At 46.6% G+C, this 21,658-nt stretch overlaps 1 protein-coding gene and 1 non-coding gene across 2 annotated transcripts in view; one reads left to right on the forward strand and one right to left on the reverse strand.

Annotated features, from left to right (window-relative positions):
* The window catches only part of INVS (inversin), a 119,813-nt gene that overhangs the window by 93,611 nt on the left and 4,544 nt on the right, over positions 1-21,658 (forward strand). Inside the window, exons 15-18 of the mRNA XM_048510425.1 lie at positions 9,430-9,749; positions 12,086-12,905; positions 18,664-18,899; positions 19,950-20,033. Coding sequence (XP_048366382.1) covers positions 9,430-9,749; positions 12,086-12,905; positions 18,664-18,899; positions 19,950-20,033 — 1,460 coding nt within the window. The remainder of the gene's footprint in view (positions 1-9,429; positions 9,750-12,085; positions 12,906-18,663; positions 18,900-19,949; positions 20,034-21,658) is intronic.
* On the reverse strand, positions 13,900-14,004 carry LOC125441390. Its single transcript, XR_007245846.1, has one exon. It is a non-coding gene; the product is annotated as a U6 spliceosomal RNA (small nuclear RNA).

Here is a 21,658-nt window from a genome sequence, read left to right on the forward strand (position 1 = left end):
TAGCAAAATTAATTTTTCTGTTATCATCCTATGTGATTTTGCCCCACCCTTCCCTCAGAGGAGCTCCAGGCCATGTACTTTCTTCCCCACTCCCACTTTGTCCTCACAACAACTTTGTGAGGTAGGGCTAACTGGAGAGGGCAGGACTGAATCCAGGTCAACCAGTGAGCTTCTGGGGCAGAGAGCTGTTCTAGCTTTACACTACATTTGCTTTCTCCTAAAAGCTGGCAGCAGCCGAGGGAAAGCAGGCACCCGTCCCCTGCCCCTTCTCCTCAGAGAGCAGGTAGCCCACGATTCCACTTCCAAGGAGTTCCCCTAATACAGCACAAACGAACTCACTCTAATTACCCACCTTTAAGCTAGGCTGACCAGACGTCCCGCTTTTGGCGGGACAGTCCCGCCTTAAAACAATTTTTCCCGCATCCCGCGGGTTTTTTCAAGTGTCCCAGTTTTTGAAAGGCTGCCGCACTGCCTTCTGGGGCGCAAGGCAGTGCAACAGCCTCCCGCGCGCGCAGCCGCAGGAGCGCACGGCCTTCTGGGGCGCTCCCGTTCCCCGCCCTGTCACAGGGAGGGAAACGGGAGCGCCCCAGAAGGCCATGTGCTCCTGCGGCTGCGTGCGCCTGCCTACCCGCCCGTCCCTGTTCACAAAGGTGACCATCTGGTCACCTTACTTTAAGCAGAAGCAACAAATGCAAGAATTCATTTTACGTCTACAGTAAGGAAAGCCTGAAGAGGGCATCAGCGGTTCCGCTCCCTCCCCATCCCAACTACTGCCTTTAAATCCACCCAAAGCCACTGTTCTAGTTATTGCCGTTAACCGTTTTCCAAGGAAGCTGTCAATCGAACTTGGCTCAGCCAGTTCTATTGCTAGAGTGCATGTCTGTTTTTATGTGCTTCTCTAGCAAAAGCCATTTTTTCTCCATTTGGTGGGCTTGCTTGTATCTATAGCGTGGTTCAGCAGATGGCTGCAGTCTTCACCTCAGCACAGATATATACATCTGTGGCCAAATGTCTGGCTGCAAATGACAGGAAGACAGCGTTCCAGTTGAGTAGTTCTGAACCAGGACTTTGCAGCGTCGCTCTGCCATATGTGTGTGTTTCAGGATGGACAGAGAAGGTAATAATAAAACATTACTTGGTTGCACAGGAGCATGGATTCCAGTCAGCCAGGACACCCACTTGTTCCTTATCAAGCCACGAGGCTCTTAGCAACACTGTCGATGCGTGGCTGAAGGGCTGATTCACACATGCGTGCGCATCTCTTTGTCTTACTACTCAGATTCTCACTGCTAAGTGACCGTCTGCCAAGCCGTGATTGTCTAGTCTTGTCATGAGTTTCCAGGTGAGAGCAGCCGATCGGGTATCTGGGGGAAAGCCTGTCTGTATTCAGTATGCTTACTTTTGTTTCTTTATCTGTGTTGCTTTTCCTCTGCATGCTTGTTGTGGAAATGACCTTCACCTGAGAACTACAGAGCATTTATGTGGGGACACACAGCTTGAGAATAAGCATTGCTGGCTGGTTGGGATTGGGAGGAGGGGCTGAGTTAGTTTTGCTGGGGGAGGGGCGGAGAGTTGCACCCATTTTCAACTTGGACAAATACCTTGTCCAGAGTGCAGCTCTTCTGACTTTCTATCAATAAAATGGATTTCATTTTCAACTGAGTCTGCTTTACTGAGAAATCTAGAGAATTTGCCTATGAAACAGTGCGCTAGAGGTTAGATTATTTATTTCTTTTCTTCATTTATAGTCTTGCCTTTGTTGCTGAGACACAAGGCAGATGACAAAATATTTTAAAGTATCTAGCCGATAGCCTGAGGCATCCAATAGACCAGTGTTTATTCAATAGACCAGGGTTATCCAATAGACCAGGGTTTACTCAGAAGCAAACCCCATTGCCAGCAACCGAGCTTACTCCCAGTTAAAGGATCATGCTTTCGTTCTTCCCATGAAAATCAATAGGGTTTAACAGCGCTTAACAGGGTTACTTACACTGCTTCCCCAAAACTAGGTCTTGGGTTTAATGCTAATAATCTCCCTGAAATAATTACACTATTATCACATGACGAACTCTGTGCACGTGTACCCACAGAGAGGGCTCTGAGTGCCACCTCTGGCACCCGTGCCATAGGTTCGCCACCACTGCAATAGACAATGCAGTAGGACTGGGATTACAGAACTGGGAAATAATGTGAACAAAACGAAAGAGGAATCTGACCATGGCACGACAAACCATAATGCAGAAAGTGGCTCACAAAGGCAGACTTGGAGAGGGTATGGGTATTTTACTGCCCTTCGAGAACTCATTTCAGTGGAACACAAAGTTATGAATCCAAAAATAAAACAAAAGTAACCATACTGTACCTGCTCAGGACTCTGCCTATTTTTCAGATACTGCTTTATTACTATTTAGTGTTTTTTTATTTGCCACCTCTCCATTAAATGCCTGAAGTGAGTCACAGTGAAACGGAATACTAAAATGCATTCAACGCACATTTATAAAACCACATTCGTTAGTCGCAGCAACAGAACACAGCAGTAAATAATAGCATCCAACAATATAATGTGCAACAATCAAGCACACCATAAAATATATCCAGCAGTAAAATGGCAATCCGCAGTAAAATATTCATTGGTAAGATTTGATGGGGATAGTCAGTGTAATGAAAAATGAATTCTGGTGACGGAAACTGCTTCTGTCTGCTGTCCAAACACCGGATAAACCACAGGAATAATACAGATCCCTGGGTGGGACATTAGCACTGGCGTAATGCCCATTGGGCAAGGTGGGCAGCTGCCCAGGGCATCACCTTGTGGGGGGCATCAAAATGCTGTGTTCGTTTTTGGGTATTTTAGTGGTTTTCCATTTTTGGTCTGCAGGGGGGGCGCAGTTTTTAGGCTAGCGGCACCAATATTTCAGCGTATCATCAGGAGACTGTCCTTATGCTACCCCCCAAGTTTGGTGAGGTTTGGTTCAGGGGGGCCAAAGTTATGGACCCTCAAAACTGTAGCCCCCATCTCCTATTAGCCCCCATTGGAAACAATGTGGGATGGGGCACCCCCTTGGGGAGTCCATAACTTTGGACTCCTTGAACCAAACCTCACCAAACTTGGGGAGTAGCATAAGGACAGTCTCCTGATGATATGCGGAAATTTTTGTGCTGATATGTCTAAAAACTTCACCCCCTGTAGGCACCAATGTCCTGGTGCAAAAAAAAATTGGTCGTGGTGGAGTGGCCGCCCATGGGGGGGGGGGGGGCATCCAACTCAGGTTTTGCCCAGGGCTACAGTTTGCCCAGGGCTGCCTCGTTACGCCCCTGGACATTAATTAATTTAAAGCAGTCAGAATAACATCAATCTGTCTGTACCGAGTACCGACAGCCCACTTAAGACCTAATAGCTGCAGACATCCAGAAGCTACTTGAATGGTTCTGTTCCAGAGAGAGGCAAGAGAAAGCAAGAATGAAAGAGAAAGCAAGGTTAGGACTAGTAATCCCTGGTGATCGGAAAGCAGGAGTAAAAGGTGGCAACTAATCAAAAAAATAGGACAGTAAACCTGTGAAGAACCTGGGCTTACCCACAAGATGTAGAATCAGCAAATTAGAGGACTAACAACAGCGGTTCGTTACAAAAGATGGTTTCTGCTTACCACCCCCTGGGGTTTGGGAAATCAAGGGGAAGCAAGATGAGGACTCAAGTATATAACCTGGCTGGTCAAAGGGGAAGAAGGGGTACTCCAGGGTCCTGGAAACAATTCCAGATATGATATTGGTATTGACCTTTAAAGCCATTCGCGGCCTTGGCCCTGCTAATCTGAGGGACCGTCTCTCCCTATACCGCCCTTCTAGGCCCCTCCGCTCATCGGAGGCGGACCTACTGGTGATCCCTGGCCCCAAGGCGATCCGGCTGGCCTCTACAAGGGCCAGGGCTTTTACGGCTCTGGCCCCTTCCTGGTGGAACAGGCTTCCAGGGACTTACAAAGTTTCCGCAGGGCCTGCAAAACGGACCTGTTCCGCCAGGCGTTTGGCCAGCCGGGATGATGTCAACTCCGCCATAAGAACATCTGGCCTCCCGTGGGTACATAAAAGAGGAGGGAGGGGTTGAAGCCATCTGTAGTTTTAGTATTTTATGTATTTTTATGTAAATTATGATGTTTTATGATGTTTTAAATTGTTTCGTTTTTGATGGACACCGCCCTGAGCCTTTGGGGAGGGCGGTATATAAATATAATAAATAAATAAATAAATAAAATAAAAATAACAGAAGAGAGCACTGATTAGAACTTTTTAAAAAATTTGTTCTCACACACCAAACAAAATGGAGGCTCCTTGGCAACCAACTTTAATCAGATTACTATGACTTTAAAAAAAAAATTGCGGAAAGAAACTTCCATCTCTGGTTTTCTCAATTCTAAAAACTCGTACTCCATTTTCGAGGACCACACATTTTGTGGAGCAAGCTCTAACTCGTGAAAGAGCCGGTGTGGTCTTATGGCAGTTATCTGGAAGAGCCCACTCTGAATAGCAGTTCTGTCATGGACGTGTACTGGGCCAGTCACACACATTCAGCCTAGCTTTCCTTCATGGTTGTTGTGAGATTAAAATACAGGAGAGGAGAATGATGTAACCCACTTCGGATCCCCACTGGGGAGAAGTATAAATGAAGTAAACCAAGCACCATGAATCTGTATTGCTTAATAGCAGTGGCGTAGCACCCAAGGGAAAGGGGGGCATCTTGCACCGGGCACGTACCAGTGCAGGGGCGTGGCAGAAGCGCAGGGCAGACATGTGCCCTGGGGGCAGTTCCCCCTCACTACAACTCTGCTTAATAGTTTAGAGAAGAAGAGGAGTTTGGATTTATATCCCCCCTTTCTCTCCTGAAGGAGACTCAAAGGAGGCTTACAATCTCCTTGCCCTTCCCCCCTCACAACAAACACCCTGTGAGGTAGGTGGGGCTGAGAGAGCTCCGAGAAGCTGTGACTAGCCCAAGGTCACCCAGCTGGCATGTGTGGGAGTGGACAGGCTAATCTGAATTCCCCAGATAAGCCTCCACAGCTCAGGCGGCGGAGCGGGGAATCAAACCCGGTTCCTCCAGATTAGATACACGAGCTCTTAACCTCCTACGCCACTGCTGCTCTCTCTTTAATACATCTATTAAATATAAATAAGTACAGCAAATGCTTGGCTCGATATATTTATGAGTTCTTAAAGTATCGCCGGATACTTGTTTGGAATGGGTCTGCCAATTACGGCTGGAACATGGAATGACAAGACTAGGCCTTCTACTGCATTGTGAACGTTCCCTTGCACGGCTTGTTTCTTTTCAAGAACGAATAGCAGGAGGAAGCGAGTGAAGAGCAGGCTGTGGTTCTTTGAAAGAAAGGAAAATAATTGTGCTGCGACTGGCAAGGTCTCGTTTATCAAATCAAAATGGTAGCGAGATGGTGAGGCAGACGCCTGCAGGTTGGCTGTTTGTACTGGAGAATGAGCCATTTCTGTCAGTGGAGTGCCACTGCCTACCCAGAGCACTGTTTGCAGGTCAGCATTTCACGAACCCAGGCTCAATCAACTGCTTCTGTGGCGAACGTATTACAAGATAGCGATGACAAGTAAAGTCAAGTCTTCTCCCTGATATATCACACTGAAGCGACATCTCTTCAGTTGCTGGTGGTTCACCAGAAGACATGCAGCATAACTAACCTGTCATGTATCAACCATCTACAAACCATGTTACCATGCCAAACGTCCCTAAAATATCAAGAGTGCTAGATCATATAACACAGTGGTGGCGAACCTTTGGCACTCCAGATGTTATGGACTACAATTCCCATCAGCCCCTACCAGCATGGCCAATTGGCCATGCTGGTAGGGGCTGATGGGAATTGTAGTCCATAACATCTGGAGTGCCAAAGGTTCGCCACCACGGATATAACATTTGCCCCCTGTCCATTTGAAGGAGAGGGTTTTTTCCTTAACGGAGGCCCCTTCCGCACATGCAGAATAATGCACTTTCAATCCACTTTCAAAATTGTTTGCAAGTGGATTTTGCTATTCCGCACAGCTGAAAAGTGCATTGAAAGTGGATTGAAAGTGCATTATTCTGCATGTGCGGAAGGGGCCAGAGATTCATTTCATACTTGAATTTTCATCCAGTGCTTGTGTTTGGCTCCTGCTGCAACGTAACAAAATTCTCCTTTGACATCTCCTGAAAGTCCAGATCACTGAGTATATTGAGATTTGCATTTCCAGGAGAAACGGAGGGTTAGCTAGATGTGACAACATCCCTGAGTCCACCGTAGAGACGCACCTGCCATTTTAGGACTGAAAATCCCAGTGTACTCATTGCATGGGATACATGATCATGATCAAGAGCACAAGAGTGGGGTGTTGAAGGGTACCTGTTCCTCCACCCACAGTTTTCAAGAGGGGTTGCTGGAGTTATGTGCTCTTGAAAATAGTGCTCAGGGACAGGAGCCCCTCCTGTCCTCATGCAGTGGTCCCCATCAGGATTGAGTCTCTGCTGTATTTGTAAACAGAGGGATTTTCATCTCCAGCTTGCAGAGGAATCCCCTTAGTTCTCTCTGGGATTCCATCATGTTTAGTTGAGTCCTTAGCATAACACTATCCAGGGCAGGTGGTGTGCAGTTACCCTAGAACAGTGGTGGCGAACCTATGGCACGGGTGCCAGAGGTGGCACTCAGAGCCCGCTCTTTGGGCATGCGCAAACAGAGTCACCCCCCCTTCCCCACACATCTAGGCTGGCCTGGCCCGCTGGGATCAATTATTAGCATTAAACCTAAGACCCAGTTTTGGGGAAGCAGTGTAGGTAACCCTGATAAGCGCTGTTAAACCCCACTGATTTTCATGCAAAGAACTAAAGCACAATCCTTTATCTGGGAGTAAGCTCGGTTGCTGTCAATGGGGCTTGCTTCTGAGTAAACCCTCCTAGGGTCATGATTCACCCATTGGCAGAGTTGCACGGTTGCTTCAAAGCAAAGCCACCAACTACCACCAAGCTTACTCCCGAGTAACGCATGCCTCGGAGCCAACCATTTTTTCTAAACTAAAACCTCAGTATTCAGGTTAAATTGCCGTGTTGGCACTTTGCGATAAATAAGTGGGTTTTGGGTTGCAATTTGGGCACTCGGTCTCGAAAAGGTTCGCCATCACTGACCTAGAAAATCCTCTGTTTAAACAGGCATCATTTGCCCCTCTGGAGAAAAATAGCTCGCCTGGGACAAGGTCGCTTGATTCCCGCTCCCTACCTTGTAAATCTAGTTCAAGTATGTGCCTGCATGTTGTGTACGTTAGTTTTGGGAGAAGTGGGAGAAAAGGAATTAGCTATTTGTTCAAAATTTTAGTGTGGAAGAAGTTCTTTCACCTGCATATTGTATTCTAGCTGAGCACATGAAATCTGACTGTTGTGAGTTTTCTGGGCTGTGTGGCCATGGTCTGGTCGTTTTAGCTCCTAACATTTTGCCAGCATCTATTACTAGTATCTTCAGAGGCATGTCATGGTAAGATGTGTTTCTCTGTATGGTACAGTGTGGAGTGCTTTATGTAATGGGTTATCTGTTTTGTCCACTTCACATGTGTGAGTGGGGTGAGGTAAATTTGCATGTGTCCAGATGAAGTTCATTTGCAGTTGCATTTGAGTGTTTCATCGTAGTCTGAATGTGTGTGTTCTCAGAAACCCGAGTAAGGTGAGGTGGGGGGAGGGAAGGAGTTTGTAGTATCTGGTGGACTATTGAATGGTGTTTGAAAAGTCCCCTGGTTTTTGGGTTTGGCGCTTTTTAGTGCTGGCAGCCAGGTTTTGGTGATTTTCACACTCTTCCTTTTTGTTGAAACTGTTTTGGTATTTTATGGATTTCAGTGCCTTTCCTGTGTAGCTGTCAGATCTGTGAAGAATTTCTGTGTCTCAATAAGATCCTTTGTCCAGCTTGGTTTAGAGCATATTCAGCTATTGCTGATTTTTTCAGTTTGGATTAGTCAGCAGTGCCTTTCATGTCTTCAATTCTTGCCACAAAGCTATGTTTTGTAGTCCCTGTGTATACTTGTCCACAACTGAAAACCCTTCAAGCTGTTGGGGGCTAGTATCCCAAAAGAACCTCCAAAAACCCACATACCCTTACCTATTGTTGAAGATTTCAAAAAAATCTCTGTATATGGAAGATTCCAATTTCCCAGGTATCAGAGTTGTATCTCCATTTCCCGGGTCTTAGGGATCTGTTTTATGCACACATGCCTACATTCCATTGTTATCCCCACCTTCAATTCCCAATCTAATTCATTTCCTTGGACTTACTGTACTTGAATTGTGCTCCTCCTTCTCTCTTGGATGGGATGACGGACGGCAGAAACCAGGCTTAGGGGTTGCCACCGCACATGCACTCTTGCTGGCATCCTTCCAGCTGTGACTGTCACATCTTGTCCCCTACAGCCAAGAGCTGTCCCTTTCTGAAACTGATTTCTTGCCCCCCGTTCATGACGGTGGATCATTTTTGCCTCAAGCAACATCCTGATATTTTTTGTGATAAGCACGTGCCTACCTTCCACTGAAATCAGAGATATTGGCTAAGGTAACTTTGAGCGGATGACGGCTTTGTTATCTTGGTGCGATATTGTAATATTATTGCCCTACTGTAATTTTCAGCATGATTTACCTTAGGGAATTGTTCTGAGTTTGATTGAGCTGCTGGAAGAAGGGACAAATGTGATAAATAATTAAGTTTTTTTTTAAACAAAGAACGTAAGGAAGAGTAAAGCCCCGCATAGTTGTCAATGCTGTGTTCCACAAGTAGTTTTAATTAAAGAGGACTTGACCTGGGGTGTACAGACTGCCGCGGTGGTTAAGAAGGCCCAGCAAAGACTGTACTATCTTAGAGTGTTAAGGAGACAACAACTGAATGGAAAACTCCTGGTGTCCTTTTACCGCTGTGCTATAGAGAGCATCTTAACCTACTGCATCTGTGTATGGTTCTCCAGTTGCACAGTGGCGGATAGGAAGGCGCTCCAAAGGGTGATCACTACCGCACAGAGGATTATCGGCTGCCCTCTCCCCTCCTTGGAAGAACTCTATAATTCCCAAAGCCTAAAGAAAGCCCAAAATATTCGGAGAGACCCGTCTCATCCAGCACACTCTCTTTTTGAACTGTTACCATCCGGCAGACGATACAGGTCTATCAAAACTAGGACAAAGAGGCTTAGAGACAGCTTCTACTCTAGAGCTGTGGCAATGCTGAACTCCGGGGCTTCGTGTTGATGTGTTTGGGGCTGTGTAGGGATGGGTGGAGGAAGGGGAAAGTGAGGATGGGGCGTGAGTCTGAAATTGTGTGCATCGAGGAATGCTGCTGTAAATTTTCGTTGTGCATGCACAATGACAATAAATGCTTATGCTTAATACGCTCTTAAAATTACCAACATTGATTACAGGAAACGTGAGGAAGAAAATAGAAGGAAAGCCACTGAGTTGCAGAAAGCAGTTAAGGGCTTCGAAGTCCACAGGATCCCCTTGCCGCAAGAGGATCAGCAACGCCTTTCGGGAAAAGAGGTAGAACCACAGTTTCACGTCCCGCGATCCCCCGTTCGGCCAGGTGGGACTCATAAAAAAAGGCCTTCTTCCAGCAGCGTTTTTCAAGATCGAGCTGAAAGAAGCAGGAAAGACTCGGCTACAATCTTGCCGAACAAGGAGACCGCCCAGAATAAATGTCACCCCACCGAACAGCTTGGTGAAGATCACAAAAGGAAAAGAGGTTGGTAGTCTCTGGGTTTGCTTTAGTGAGGGCTGTAAGTCTGAAGGTAAGCAGGCAGTCAATCAGGGATCGGTCGAAAGAAGAAGTCAGTCGGCCTGAGCAGTGAATTATTCTGGCTGAGGACTCAGGTCCCAGCAACCTCTTAAGATGAAGTGGAATTCTGTTGGCACTTTGTGTTACCTAAGCCACGCTAAATCAGTGACTGCAATACCACCGCCTGTCCACCTGCAGTGCTAGTGCAGCAGGGGCCATGGCAGTGCCTCCTCCTTCTGGCAAGGTGCCACAGAGAAGTAGAAAGTGAAGCACCTGAGGAGTTTCTGCATCATGAATATCAGACAAGAGGTCGGGATCAATCACCGAGGATTTGCTGCGTATCATTTGTGTGGCTTGTGCATTTCTCATGTGTACATTTGCTATCATTTCAAGCTGTTTGGAACTAAATCTTACAACTTTGAGCATTTAACCAGTACAGATGTTGGCATTCAGAAATATTTCATTGAGGATTTGAACTTTTTTGACTTACTGAACTGTGTGGGACAAAATTGTGTAGGAGCAGCAGTGGCGTAGTGGTTAAGAGCAGGTGCATTCTAATCTGGAGGAACCATGTTTGATTCCCAGCTCTGCCACTTGAGCTGTGGAGGCTTATCTGGGGAATTCAGATTAGCCTGTGCACTCCCACACACACCAGCTGGGTGACCTTGGGCTAGTTACAGTTCTTCTGAGCTCTCTCAGCCCCACCTACCTCACAGGGTGTTTGTTGTGAGGGGAGAAGGGAAAGGAGATTGTAAGCCCCTTTGAGTCTCTTATAGGAGAGAAAGGGCAAAGGGTGATATAAATCCAAACTCTTCTTCTTCTTCTGGGTTGAAAATTACATAATCACTTGGATATTATTTAATTAAAAATTAATTATGATTTAATTTCACAAGGAAGTCCACAGCTGGAATATCCTCCGTAGATTGCTGCCAGTCCCTGCTTGACAACGTCCAGTAAGGGAGTGCTCGTGGTCATGTAACTGGCTCCATTGCCAAAAACACTCACTGCTCTGGAGCTGTGACTTACTGATGAAGAGTTGGCAGGGTTGACAGAGAGAAATTTTTCTCTCTTTCTCACAATACTAGAACCAGGGGGCATTCATTGAAAATGCTGGGGGGAAGAATTAGGACTAAGAAAAGGAAACACTTCTTCACGCAACGTGTGATTGGTGTTTGGAATATGATGCCACAGGAGGTGGTGATGGCCACTAACCTGGATAGCTTTCAAAGGGGCTTGGACAGATTTATGGAGGAGAAGTCGATCTATGGCTACCAATCTTGATCCTCTTTGATCTCAGATTGCAAATGCCTTAGCAGACCAGGTGATCGGGAGCAGCAGCCGCAGAAGGCCATTGCTTTCACATCCTGCATGTGAGCTCCCAATGGCACCTGGTGGGCCACTACGAGTAGCAGAGAGCTGGACTAGATGGACTCTGGTCTGATCCAGCTGGCTTGTTCTTATGTTCTTAGGGCTGCCTCTGGTTGATAGTGTTGCCATTCTCCACGAGCAATCCCCCGGAACTTTTTGTAGGCAGAGTCCAGGGGCAAGGAGCATCAGAAATGCTATGGCATCACTTTTCGTTGGCCAGCCAGAAGTGCCATTGCCATGTGTGCTACATTCTAGGAATTCCCCCACTCTCTATGGTAAGCACCATTATAGATTTGGGAAATTCTTAGAGCATCAAGTAGATGGCAATATTGCTTCCAGCTGCTCAACCGGAAGTGAAGTCATTGGGTTCATGTTAATTTGCTCCCACATTCCCGCTCCCTCATTCCCGGAGCAGCAGTGGCGTAGGAGGTTCCCGCTCCCTCATTCCCGCTCCCTCATTCCCGGAGCAGCAGTGGCGTAGGAGGTTAAGAGCTCGTGTATCAAATCTGGAGGAACCGGGTTTGATTCCCAGCTCTGCCGCCTGAGCTGTGGAGGCTTATCTGGGGAATTCAGATTAGCCTGTGCACTCCCACACACGCCAGCTGGGTGACCTTGGGCTAGTCACAGCTTCTTGGAGCTCTCTCAGCCCCACCTACCTCACAGGGTGTTTGTTGTGAGGGGGGAAGGGCAAGGAGATTGTAAGCCCCTTTGAGTCTCCTGCAGGAGAGAAAGTGGGGATATAAATCCAAACTCTTCTTCTTCCCCCACTACTTTGTCAAGCCAGGTTGTGCTGGAGTGTGAGTGAGAGAGGTTGCCATAGTAGACAACCTAGAGTTCTTAGGCGTCGGGGTTCTGTCCAGTGAAAGGAGGTTGCATTGGGAAATTAGAGATGAGATTATTTCCTCCTGCTGATTTGTCTCTGTGTGTCCCTCTAGAGCTTTCCAAGGCAAACTGCAAAAGCAAACCTGCCTGTATCACTTCTCATCCCATTAAGGAAAAAGATGGAACCAAGCATCAGGTTGTAGCGAAGCATCGAACTGCACTGCCTGCCGCTGACAGGGATGGTGGAAAACACAAGGAAGCGCTCGCAAAAGCAAACGGCGCCTCCGCGCTTGCCAGCAAAAGGCACAACCTCAGTGGTAAAGCTGCCAGCTCCAGGGAGAAATCAGAAAATCAAAGTCAGTCGATAAGCAGCAGCAGCAGCCATTGTGAAGAAACACCAGCGTGTGTTCCAAACAGTAACTTCACTAATAGAAGCGCCAAGAATCCGAAGCAGCGTGAAGCGGCACTTAAAGGCGATGCGGAGCCGCTGAAAGCAAAAAGCAAAGAGTTAAATGCAGAGAGATGGTCCCCCGCTGGCTCCAGCAGGCCAGGAAGCTCCAAGTCAGGAAGTGGGCACATCAGAAGGGATCCTGCGAGGGCTGCCCTTATACAAACCAACAAGTCGGCAAATGATGCCATGACCAGAAAGGCCTGCTGCCCTTTGCCGCATAACAACAAAGGGGCTGCTGGGTTTGTCCCCAACAGACTGTCAGCGGACAGTGTCTCCAGAGACGGTACTAAACTGAGCAAGCAAGTTCTGACCACGTCCTGCCCCGCACAAGACCCAGTAGAGTCTCTTTGGCACAAAAGCACAAACGTTGAACATCTTCCAGTAGCGATCCGGATGCAGGTCATCGAGAAAGAAAGGGCAAGAAAAGAACTGTTCCGGAAGAAGAACTGCGCCGCTGCCGTCATTCAAAGGTCCTGGAGAAGGTAAGGAAGTGTTTTGTTTTTCCCTTTCTCGCTTGTTTCACTGGAGTTATTTCAGATTTCCTCGGGAAACGTGGCATTGGGGTTAGGCTTAAAGTCGTGTGGCATTCTTGGAATTGTCAAGATTGAGGCTGGTGAGACCAGCCCGGAGGTACCGTGTTTCCCCGAATATAAGGCAGTGTCTTATATTAATTTTTGCTCCCCAAGATGCGCTATGTCTTATTTTCAGGGGATGTCTTATATTCGGGGAAACAGGGTAGTGGGGCTGTATTGGGATGCATTGTGTGCTTTGTCGCTTTGTGTGCTAAAAAGATGTCTCAGCTGAGAATGCATCTTTCCACGTACAGATATTGTGTGAAGGGCCAGGTCTTCATGAGCTACTTGGAGAAATCATTAGGTACAAGCATTCTCCCATTTGAACACTTGGCACACTACCTGTATTGCTTAATAATCCCTGTTCAAAGGAGAGCCATAATGCTTGCCAGGTTTAATGTTATGCCTTCTGCCTTGTTACATGGCAGATTTAATAAGCAAGAAAAGGCTAAAAGATTGTGCCCATGTAACGATGGCTCAGTTGAATCTCTGGCCCACCAATTACTACTCTGTCTCAGATTCAAGGAAATCAGATCCAAGTATGTGAATCTTACTCCTTTACATTTACCCCATCTCCCCGATTTAATTAGATTACACTACTTGTTGGACAACCCTGATCCTTCTCTCTGTACGATAGTGGCAGACTTTCTCCTGGAAATTACTAAACGCCAGTATATTTCCTTCGACCTGTATTGTATATGCTTTTAATCTGTTTTAATCTGTTTTTTATTACTGTTGTACTGTTGTCTATGCCAATAAAGGCTTGCTTCTTTCTTCTTAAAAAAAAAAGTACAAGCATTCTAGGGGCATTGAACCTCCAGCAAGGGTCCACGGCTCAGTGGAAGGGCACGTGCTTGGCATGCGGAGGGTTTCATGCTCAGTTCCCATTGACGGTCCTCTGCCTGAGACCGTGGAGGCTGTCAGAGCAGACATTACTCCTTGCCCAGGGGCCTGGCTAATCTTCTCTGTGTCGTTCCAATTTCAGCCTCTGTGCTGCCAAAGCGAGCCCAGAGTAGACATCACTGACCTTGGATGGTCAGGAGACCCACTCAGTAGAACACAGCTTCAGGTGAGGCAGTGGGGACGGTGGTAGAAAGGGCTGTCAAGTCGCTGCTGACTTATGGTGACCCCAGGATTTTCAAGGCAAGAGAGGAACAGAAATGGTTTGTTGTTGCTTGCCTCTGCAGAGCAACCCTAGACCTCCGCGGTGGTCTCCCATCCAAGGGCTAACCCGGGATGACCCTGCTTAGCTTCTGAGATCTGATGAGATCTGATTGCGCTAGCCTGGGCCATCCAGATCAGGACAGTGGAAGTACTAAACTAGTGAATGGAAACATTGCAGGGTGGGACTAGGGTACGTGACTTAAAACGTAATCAAAATGGGAAAGTAGGCTATTCTGGGACTTCTGAGTCTCAGTTAGTTCCCAGGCTCAGTTTTGGGGTGCTAGCTGGGGTGCTAGCCAATTGGCCATGCTGGCAAGGGCTGATGGGGATTGTAGTCCATGAACATCTGAAGCACCAGAGTTGGACACCCCTGCTTTAGAGTAACTTCAAGGACTAACCTCCCCATGTATCCAGTGACCGGGACTCTGAGATTCCGGCACGTGGGAACTCACCTTAGCTGAGGTTAGGTTGACGGACTTGTGGGGGAACTCATTCAGCTGAACCCCCCCCCCCAGAACATGGAACTCCCTCCACAGGAAATGAGATGGGCCCCGTCCTTACAGACCATCTGGACCAATCTAAAGATTTTTCTGGAAAGCATTTGAATTGGAGCAAAATAGGAAACACAACTTGTGCATGCTCATTATTTTGGATGATGGATTATTTGATATTTTAACATATGCATCAGACATCTTAAGAACGCTCTGGGCGGAAAGGTTGACCATAAACCTTCAGGACCGCATTACCCCATACGTCCCTACTAATTTGCTGACAGTCCCTGGCCCCTCCATGATGTGGCTGGCCTCCACTTGGGCCAGGACCTTTACAGCCCTGGCCCCTGCTTGGTGGAACACTCTTCCTCCAGCTGTCCGGGCCCTGCGGGATCTTGGTGATTTCCGCAGGGCCTGCAAGACCGAGTTGTTCCGCCGGGCTTTCGGAGTGTCCAGCCGCTGAAAGTGCCCCCCCCCCCTCTTCCATTCTCATGGAATTACTTCCCTTTCTTTTCTTCTTCTGGAAGGGTTTAAGAGGGACTTTGCGGGCATTGTTGTGTATTAATTGCTGCATTTTAATTTATATTATCTAGAGATTAATTTGTATTTGATTTTTACATTTATTTGTATTTGCATTCTATGTTGTTCACCGCCCAGAGCCCTTCGGGGGTTGGGTGGTATATAAGTTTAATAAATAAATGAGTGAGTGAGTGAGTGAGTGAGTGAGTGAGTGAGTGAGTGAGTGAGTGAGTGAGTGAGTGAGTGAGTGAGTGAGTGAATGAATGAATGAATGAATGAATGAATGAATGAATGAATGGGTGCATTTTGCTTCTGATGTTGGACTATTTGCAGAACTCCTCACAGGGGAGATTGTTCTACTTAATAGTAATAGTGTTTATTTTTACACTTGCTGAGCAGCAGCAAGCTAAGAAACAATTATCCAAATCAGAGAGGAAAACTGGCAGGGGGATAACAGAGCGATTGAGAAGAAGAGTGAGCACATTGCGTGGGATTGAAAAATTGAAAAGTAGAGTGCAGGAGAAGAAACCAGAGGCTGAGGATAATAGAGAGGAAAAGAACAGGCCAACGGCGGAAAAATCCTGAAAGGCTGAGCAGTGGAAACCTGTTCCTTCCCTAGGTTGGAAAATGCTTCCCCAAAGGGAGGGGCCGCAGCTCCCCTGGTGCTCTGCTCAGCTGTCTGGGAAAGGGGTCAAAGGGGTGGGGGGGTCTTTGTGCCCAGATGGTGGCCAGATTCATTAAGCTGGGTTTCCTATCTTGTCTTAAAATTAGCACAAAAGAAAAAAATGTGGCTAGCAAGGACTGTGTGTGATGCCAGAAGCTCAAAAGAGGAGGAGAGGACGTAAAACACTCCTGCGTCCTGTGCCAAGTAGATCTTTCTGTAGCCTTCAGCAGAGGAAGTGATGCTGTGTACGTCCACGTTTTATCACCCTCAATGAGAACAGGGAGTTGTGGAGTCAGGGCCTCCTGGGCTGCTGATGTCCTAGAGACCTGGCCATTCCATAGTGCCAGCTGGGAGCTCTATTCGCCAGAGGCCTCCCTGCCAACATAGTCTTTGTTCGGGCCGCTTTCCCACCGTGATGGGTTTTTAACAGGCTTCTGTTCTATCCACAGTAGTCCTCTATGCAAATGAGCCAGACGTCCACTTTCCCGTGTGTCCTTTTCCCAGCTGCTTCCTCATGTCCGTCTGAGAGAAGCACTCAGCACCTGATTGGAGAATCGGCATTGGGTCTGCCGGCTGCTTGCCCCTTCAGCCTGCCCGTTTTGGGGATGGGAGCTCAATTCACCCAGACTGAGCTGCTAGCAGAAAGACTTCCAGTATGCATTATGTAGGCATTGCAGGGAAAGCAGCACCTCTCCCGCAAGGTGTTGTTCTCTTTGCAACAAAACAAAGAAATGAAGTCCAAGTGAGGAATGTTTCTCAGGAGGAAGGAAGGATTGCTCCAGTAAACTGTCTGTGTCATAGACAGAACCATATTAAAGCCGAATGATTTTAAAAAGCAATTCCCTTGAAAAGGCTTACTTTCTCCAGACCATTTGATTCCAGTTGCACGATACAGTTGATCAGCCTTGTCTCTATGGAAAACAATGCCCAGGGCAGGCACCGAAAACCCCCTCTTCCTCCCCTACAGCCTGGCTGATCTAGCATGTGCATCACCCAGCATTCCTGTGAGCTCAGCCTGGCCGGGTCCAACTTTATTCAGCTGGCTCCACCTCTGAAGCTTGATGGAAGGCAAACAGCAGTGGTGAGGAATGACATGGCCCAGTGTTCTGACTCAGTGGAAGGCTGTCTAGTTTATTTTCACCTGACTGGGCAACATTATAAAGAAAGAAGTCATAAAGTTCAGAGATTGACTGTGTTTTACTGATTCAAAAAGACTTTGAGGGCGGAGCCAGCACTATAAAGCTGGACTCTACCATGCTGAGCTTGCCCTTTGGTGCTGGGCTCAGCCTAGCTGGGCCCAGGTTTAAACTGCAGGCTCAGCCTCCAAAGTCTGCATTAATTCTGGAGATGGAGTCCGCAATTCAACACTGGACATGTCCAGGGCAGTGTTCTTGGCGGGAAGGAGGCTGGGGCGGCGGAAGGCACCCCCCTTCAAGTGGCACTCGGGGCACACCAACCTGCCGCCTCACCCTAGATATACCTCTGCAGTTGATGTCAGTTAGGCACATTAATTGCCTACCTGAATATTGCTGACTGTCCTGGCTCAACTGCTTTCAGGATCAGTTCAAAACACTGGTAACTACCTAAACGATCAGGGAGCAGGGTATTGAAAGGCCATTTGCTCCCCCATGAGCCACCCCATCAGTTCAGATTTTCTGTAGAAACTTTCTTCGCGTGTTCCTGTCTTTGGAGGTGAGCTGAATGGCCACTTGGGGGCAAGGGAGGCACGCAGGCTCTGCAGCCCCTCTCCACCGCTGAGCAGCAGCGGCGTAGGAGGTTAAGAGCTCGTGTATCTAATCTGGAGGAACCGGGTTTGATTCCCAGCTCTGCCGCCTGAGCTGTGGAGGCTTATCTGGGGAATTCAGATTAGCCTGTGCACTCCCACACACACCAGCTGGGTGACCTTGGGCTAGTCACAGTTCTTCTGAGCTCTCTCAGCCCCACCTACCTCACAGGGTGTTTGTTGTGCGGGGGGAAGGGCAAGGAGATTGTCAGCCCCTTTGAGTCTCCTGCAGGAGAGAAAGGGGGATATAAATCCAAACTCTTCTTCTTCTTCTTCTTTGCCTCACGTCAGGTTTATCCAGCTTTTGCCAGTCTGTTGTTATCCTTTCTCTATTATCCTTTGCATCCTTTGCATCATACAGTCGTTCTGACGTTTGTTTTGGGGTCTGCTTTATTGCTGTGTTGCCCTTTTAGGGACTTTATATTTCTAAACTGTTGAGTGCTGGTTCTATTTTATCATTTCCTGGAGTCAATTTTATATTGTAAATTGCCTGGGAAGTCATCGGCTGAAAGCTGCAGTCTATAAACCTTTTTAAAATAAAGAAATAAAGCTGCTGAAAGTTTAATGGAGAGCAGTTTTACAGCTAAATGCATATATCAAGGGCCGGTGACCACTGATGATTACAGATTATGAGCATCCACTGTAGCTGTGAAAGAACCAAAGGGCCATTTAGACAATCAGATCCCACCCTTAAAGGACAGAAGACCAGAGTAGCTTTTCTGGCTTGAAGGTCCTAATAAAGGACTGATAGTTTAGTATTAGTTTCTGCATCCTGAGTTTACTTCAACTCTTACTCTGGTGATGAGGAAAGCTTTCCCTCTCTTTTTTAAAAAAAGAATTAAGTTTATTGTCATTTTTTCTTTGTTAATTGAAAAAGATAGGCATATATACAGAACAAAACAGAGAGACAGGAATTGGAGAGTAAACATTTTTCTTCCACCAGCGGGTGAGTTGTTTTCCCAGTTACTTGCCAAGTGAACTGATTCATGGAGTTGGAAACTAGTAACCAAAACTGAGCCTTATTTTCCCTTTCTTTCCTCTGTGCAGCTACCAGTTAAGGAGGCGGTTCCGCCGGCTTCTCAGTACTACGCATCAGTGCAAGGAAGATGAAGACAAATGGCGCCAAGAGACAGCTGCCTTTTGCATTGAAGTCGCTTGGAAAAAGCAGTTGAACCGTACCCCATTGAAACCACTTTCCCTGGGCAAAAACTTAAAATCCATGGACAAAAGCTGCTCAGCTGTAAATTCCACTTTCAAGCCATCCACCCTGAAGCAGATATACGGTAATGCTACTTGTCGTTGGGCACTTTGTCTGGGCAATGAAGTATTCATATGTTCAGAAGAATCTGAAATTCAGAAATGCGATACTGTCTTCATAAACCTACCAGAATTTGAAATCCACTTGTTGCATTCAAATGTGATCCACCTGTTCAGTGTTGTGATGATCTCTGTGAAAAGATCTGAATACTCTAAAACCCTGTCAAAATTGTTGTTTAAAAATGACGAGGACAGAAATGATCCTGAGCGATTGTCAGGAGAGAGATATCGTGACTGTTCGCCAGGCTAGTGAAATGGGGTCTCCATGCTCAAGGACTGAAGGCCGTCAGCAGGGGATAGTCATCAGCACCACACTGCCTTTCCTACTTGTGTCTTCATGGGTTGTGCATGGGAGGCTGAACTAAACCGCCCCCAAGGCTGTAGCCTGGCACACTGCATGGAGTCTTTAGTTCATTCTCTGGAACCAGCAGAGAGGAGTAGCAATGGAGAAGAAGACTGGGCCAGGAAGAGCAGAGTGAGCTCTGGTGTTCATTTTGGAGGGCTTTTCTCAAAGCCACGTCTTTTAAAACAGTGTATTTTAACAGGGGTTAGCAGGGGTTATCTTTTTCTCCTTGTAAGGCTGCTGGGAGGTGGGGCTTAACAGGAGTTAACAGAGGTTCCTCTTTGTCCTGGGCTGCTGTGAGGTGGGGCTGCTGAGTGAGTCAGTCAGTCTTTAGTTCAGTCTCTGGAACCAGGCTAACAAATCGCACTTTTAATCTGAGCTGTTGCTGCATTTTAAGTCAGCATTAAAATGTAGTTTGAATTAATAAGTGAAACTAATTTGTTGAAAGAAAAGGAAAAAAAATTTTGTTGACATGTACATGAATTTATAACGATGTAACAAACTACTTGCTGGTCTAAATGCAGGAGTGGAACTGAAATTATTATTATATGGCCATTTACAAAAATTACATTTAAAAATGTGAACGTAGCACCAGTGAATGTGTGTAAACCATATTAAGGATGCTTATTTGTAGCATAGCTATTGAAAACTGTTCTTTTCCTTGTCTGTAAAGGGCGCTCTCAAGAGGCAAGAGTGTATCATCCCACCGGACCTCCATCCTCAAAGCATAAAGCTTCTGAACTACAGATGCTATCAGGTACAGTTTGGACCTGTGTGTTGACTCTCTTGGAACACTGAAATTAGGGACGTGCTGCGGCTTTTCGTACAGGTTTTCATCAGTGGCCTTTCAGCAGATTTGAGGATTGAGGGCGCAATATGAAAGGGCCCAAAGACTTGTTTGCCCATTTGGAGTTAGGATCATGATTGGCATCTTGATGCAGGCCAGGAAACTACACATGGCAGGGTTTAAAATATAACAGATGTATTTGTCTGACCTTCTTACAGGTCCCACACTTCTTTCCTCTCCATTTCCCCCACCACTAACTCTTTCTCCTTCAACTTAAATAAAAGAAAAAGCTCCGCTGCGGGCTGTTCACGGGGACAAACTTCTAAACACTATGGAGTGGACTGCAGCTATTAGAATACAACAGAATGCTGATCCAGAAAGTAATGCTCCAGTTCTCATTTGACATACTTGAACAACCGGGGAGGGTTTAATTAAAAAAATACACCTCGGGTGTGAAAAGGAAGTAAACAGCCTGTGAGGAATGGAACATTTCGAACATCTCGAAAACGTCACTTTTGCTACCATAATTGAAACTTGGTGATTGTTTAGCGTAGCTCCAATTAAATGGAGCAATAGCCAGATTAAAATAAAGCCAATTGAATTTCTTCCTCATTACTAATCAAGTTCATTCATTCATTGAGAATGACTTTGAATGCTCTTCCAGAGTCTTAACCTTTCACACTATTAAAAAGCATATCATGTCCCTGAATCAGGGATCCTTGGCCATTGGAGGAATACAAGGTGTTGAAAGAAACTAAAAAGTACTGACTTTCTGGGGTTTTGAGGTCCATTTCTAAAGCTTCTCTGAGGGGACCTGGTTTTAAGGAGCTTTTTGAGGAGTTAGGGTTATCCATCAGCTGTGCTCTGCCCCTTTGCAAGAAGCATAGAAATTACACTAAAATACAAGGTAGCTGTGGATGTCTAGCTCATAGTGCATGTGGACAGTGCTACAAAACAAGACGTGCAGCGCTGAGTTACACTATAAAAAACAGGGAACCAGTTCTCAAACAGAGACAATAATGTTCTCCTTCAACAAGAGTCCAATGAAACCAAATGAAAGATTCTTAATACTGTGAAATACGAAATTCAGTTTATTTTAAGTCACAATAATTAATGAGTGAATTTAGAAAAAACGGTAATGTCATCCCTTTTGATTAAATTCCACTATCAGACATTAATTCCATGTGCTGATGCAGAAAAGTTTATTTGATCTCTCGTCCTGCTGCTCTCCAAAGGTCTCCAAGCCGGAGAGCTCGGCGCGAGTGCAGACTCATGTTCTAATTACAGGCAGATTTCTCTGTGCTGGAGTCAACAAAAGACTTCATTGTTGTGCCATCCTGAACGCAACTTGGAGAATTATCAGAGAAGTTTTCATCTGCCGACCTAGTCAACTCTAGTCCAGTGCCTTTTGTGTTTTTCCGCCCAGAAAGCATCCCTCCTGCCTCTTGAGGTATTCCGGGCCTTCCAATCAGAAGGCTTGCGCCATTTCTAGTGGCCTTTACCATTTCATAACGTGGTGATGAGTAAGACAGTGATGGGGTTTTGCCCGGTGTTGACTTTCACCCCCCGGTTGGGAAGCTTTGGCCCCGTCTAAA

The sequence above is a fragment of the Sphaerodactylus townsendi genome, linkage group LG11, assembly GCF_021028975.2.
Source record: "Sphaerodactylus townsendi isolate TG3544 linkage group LG11, MPM_Stown_v2.3, whole genome shotgun sequence".
In the NCBI taxonomy this organism is placed as follows: domain Eukaryota; kingdom Metazoa; phylum Chordata; class Lepidosauria; order Squamata; family Sphaerodactylidae; genus Sphaerodactylus; species Sphaerodactylus townsendi.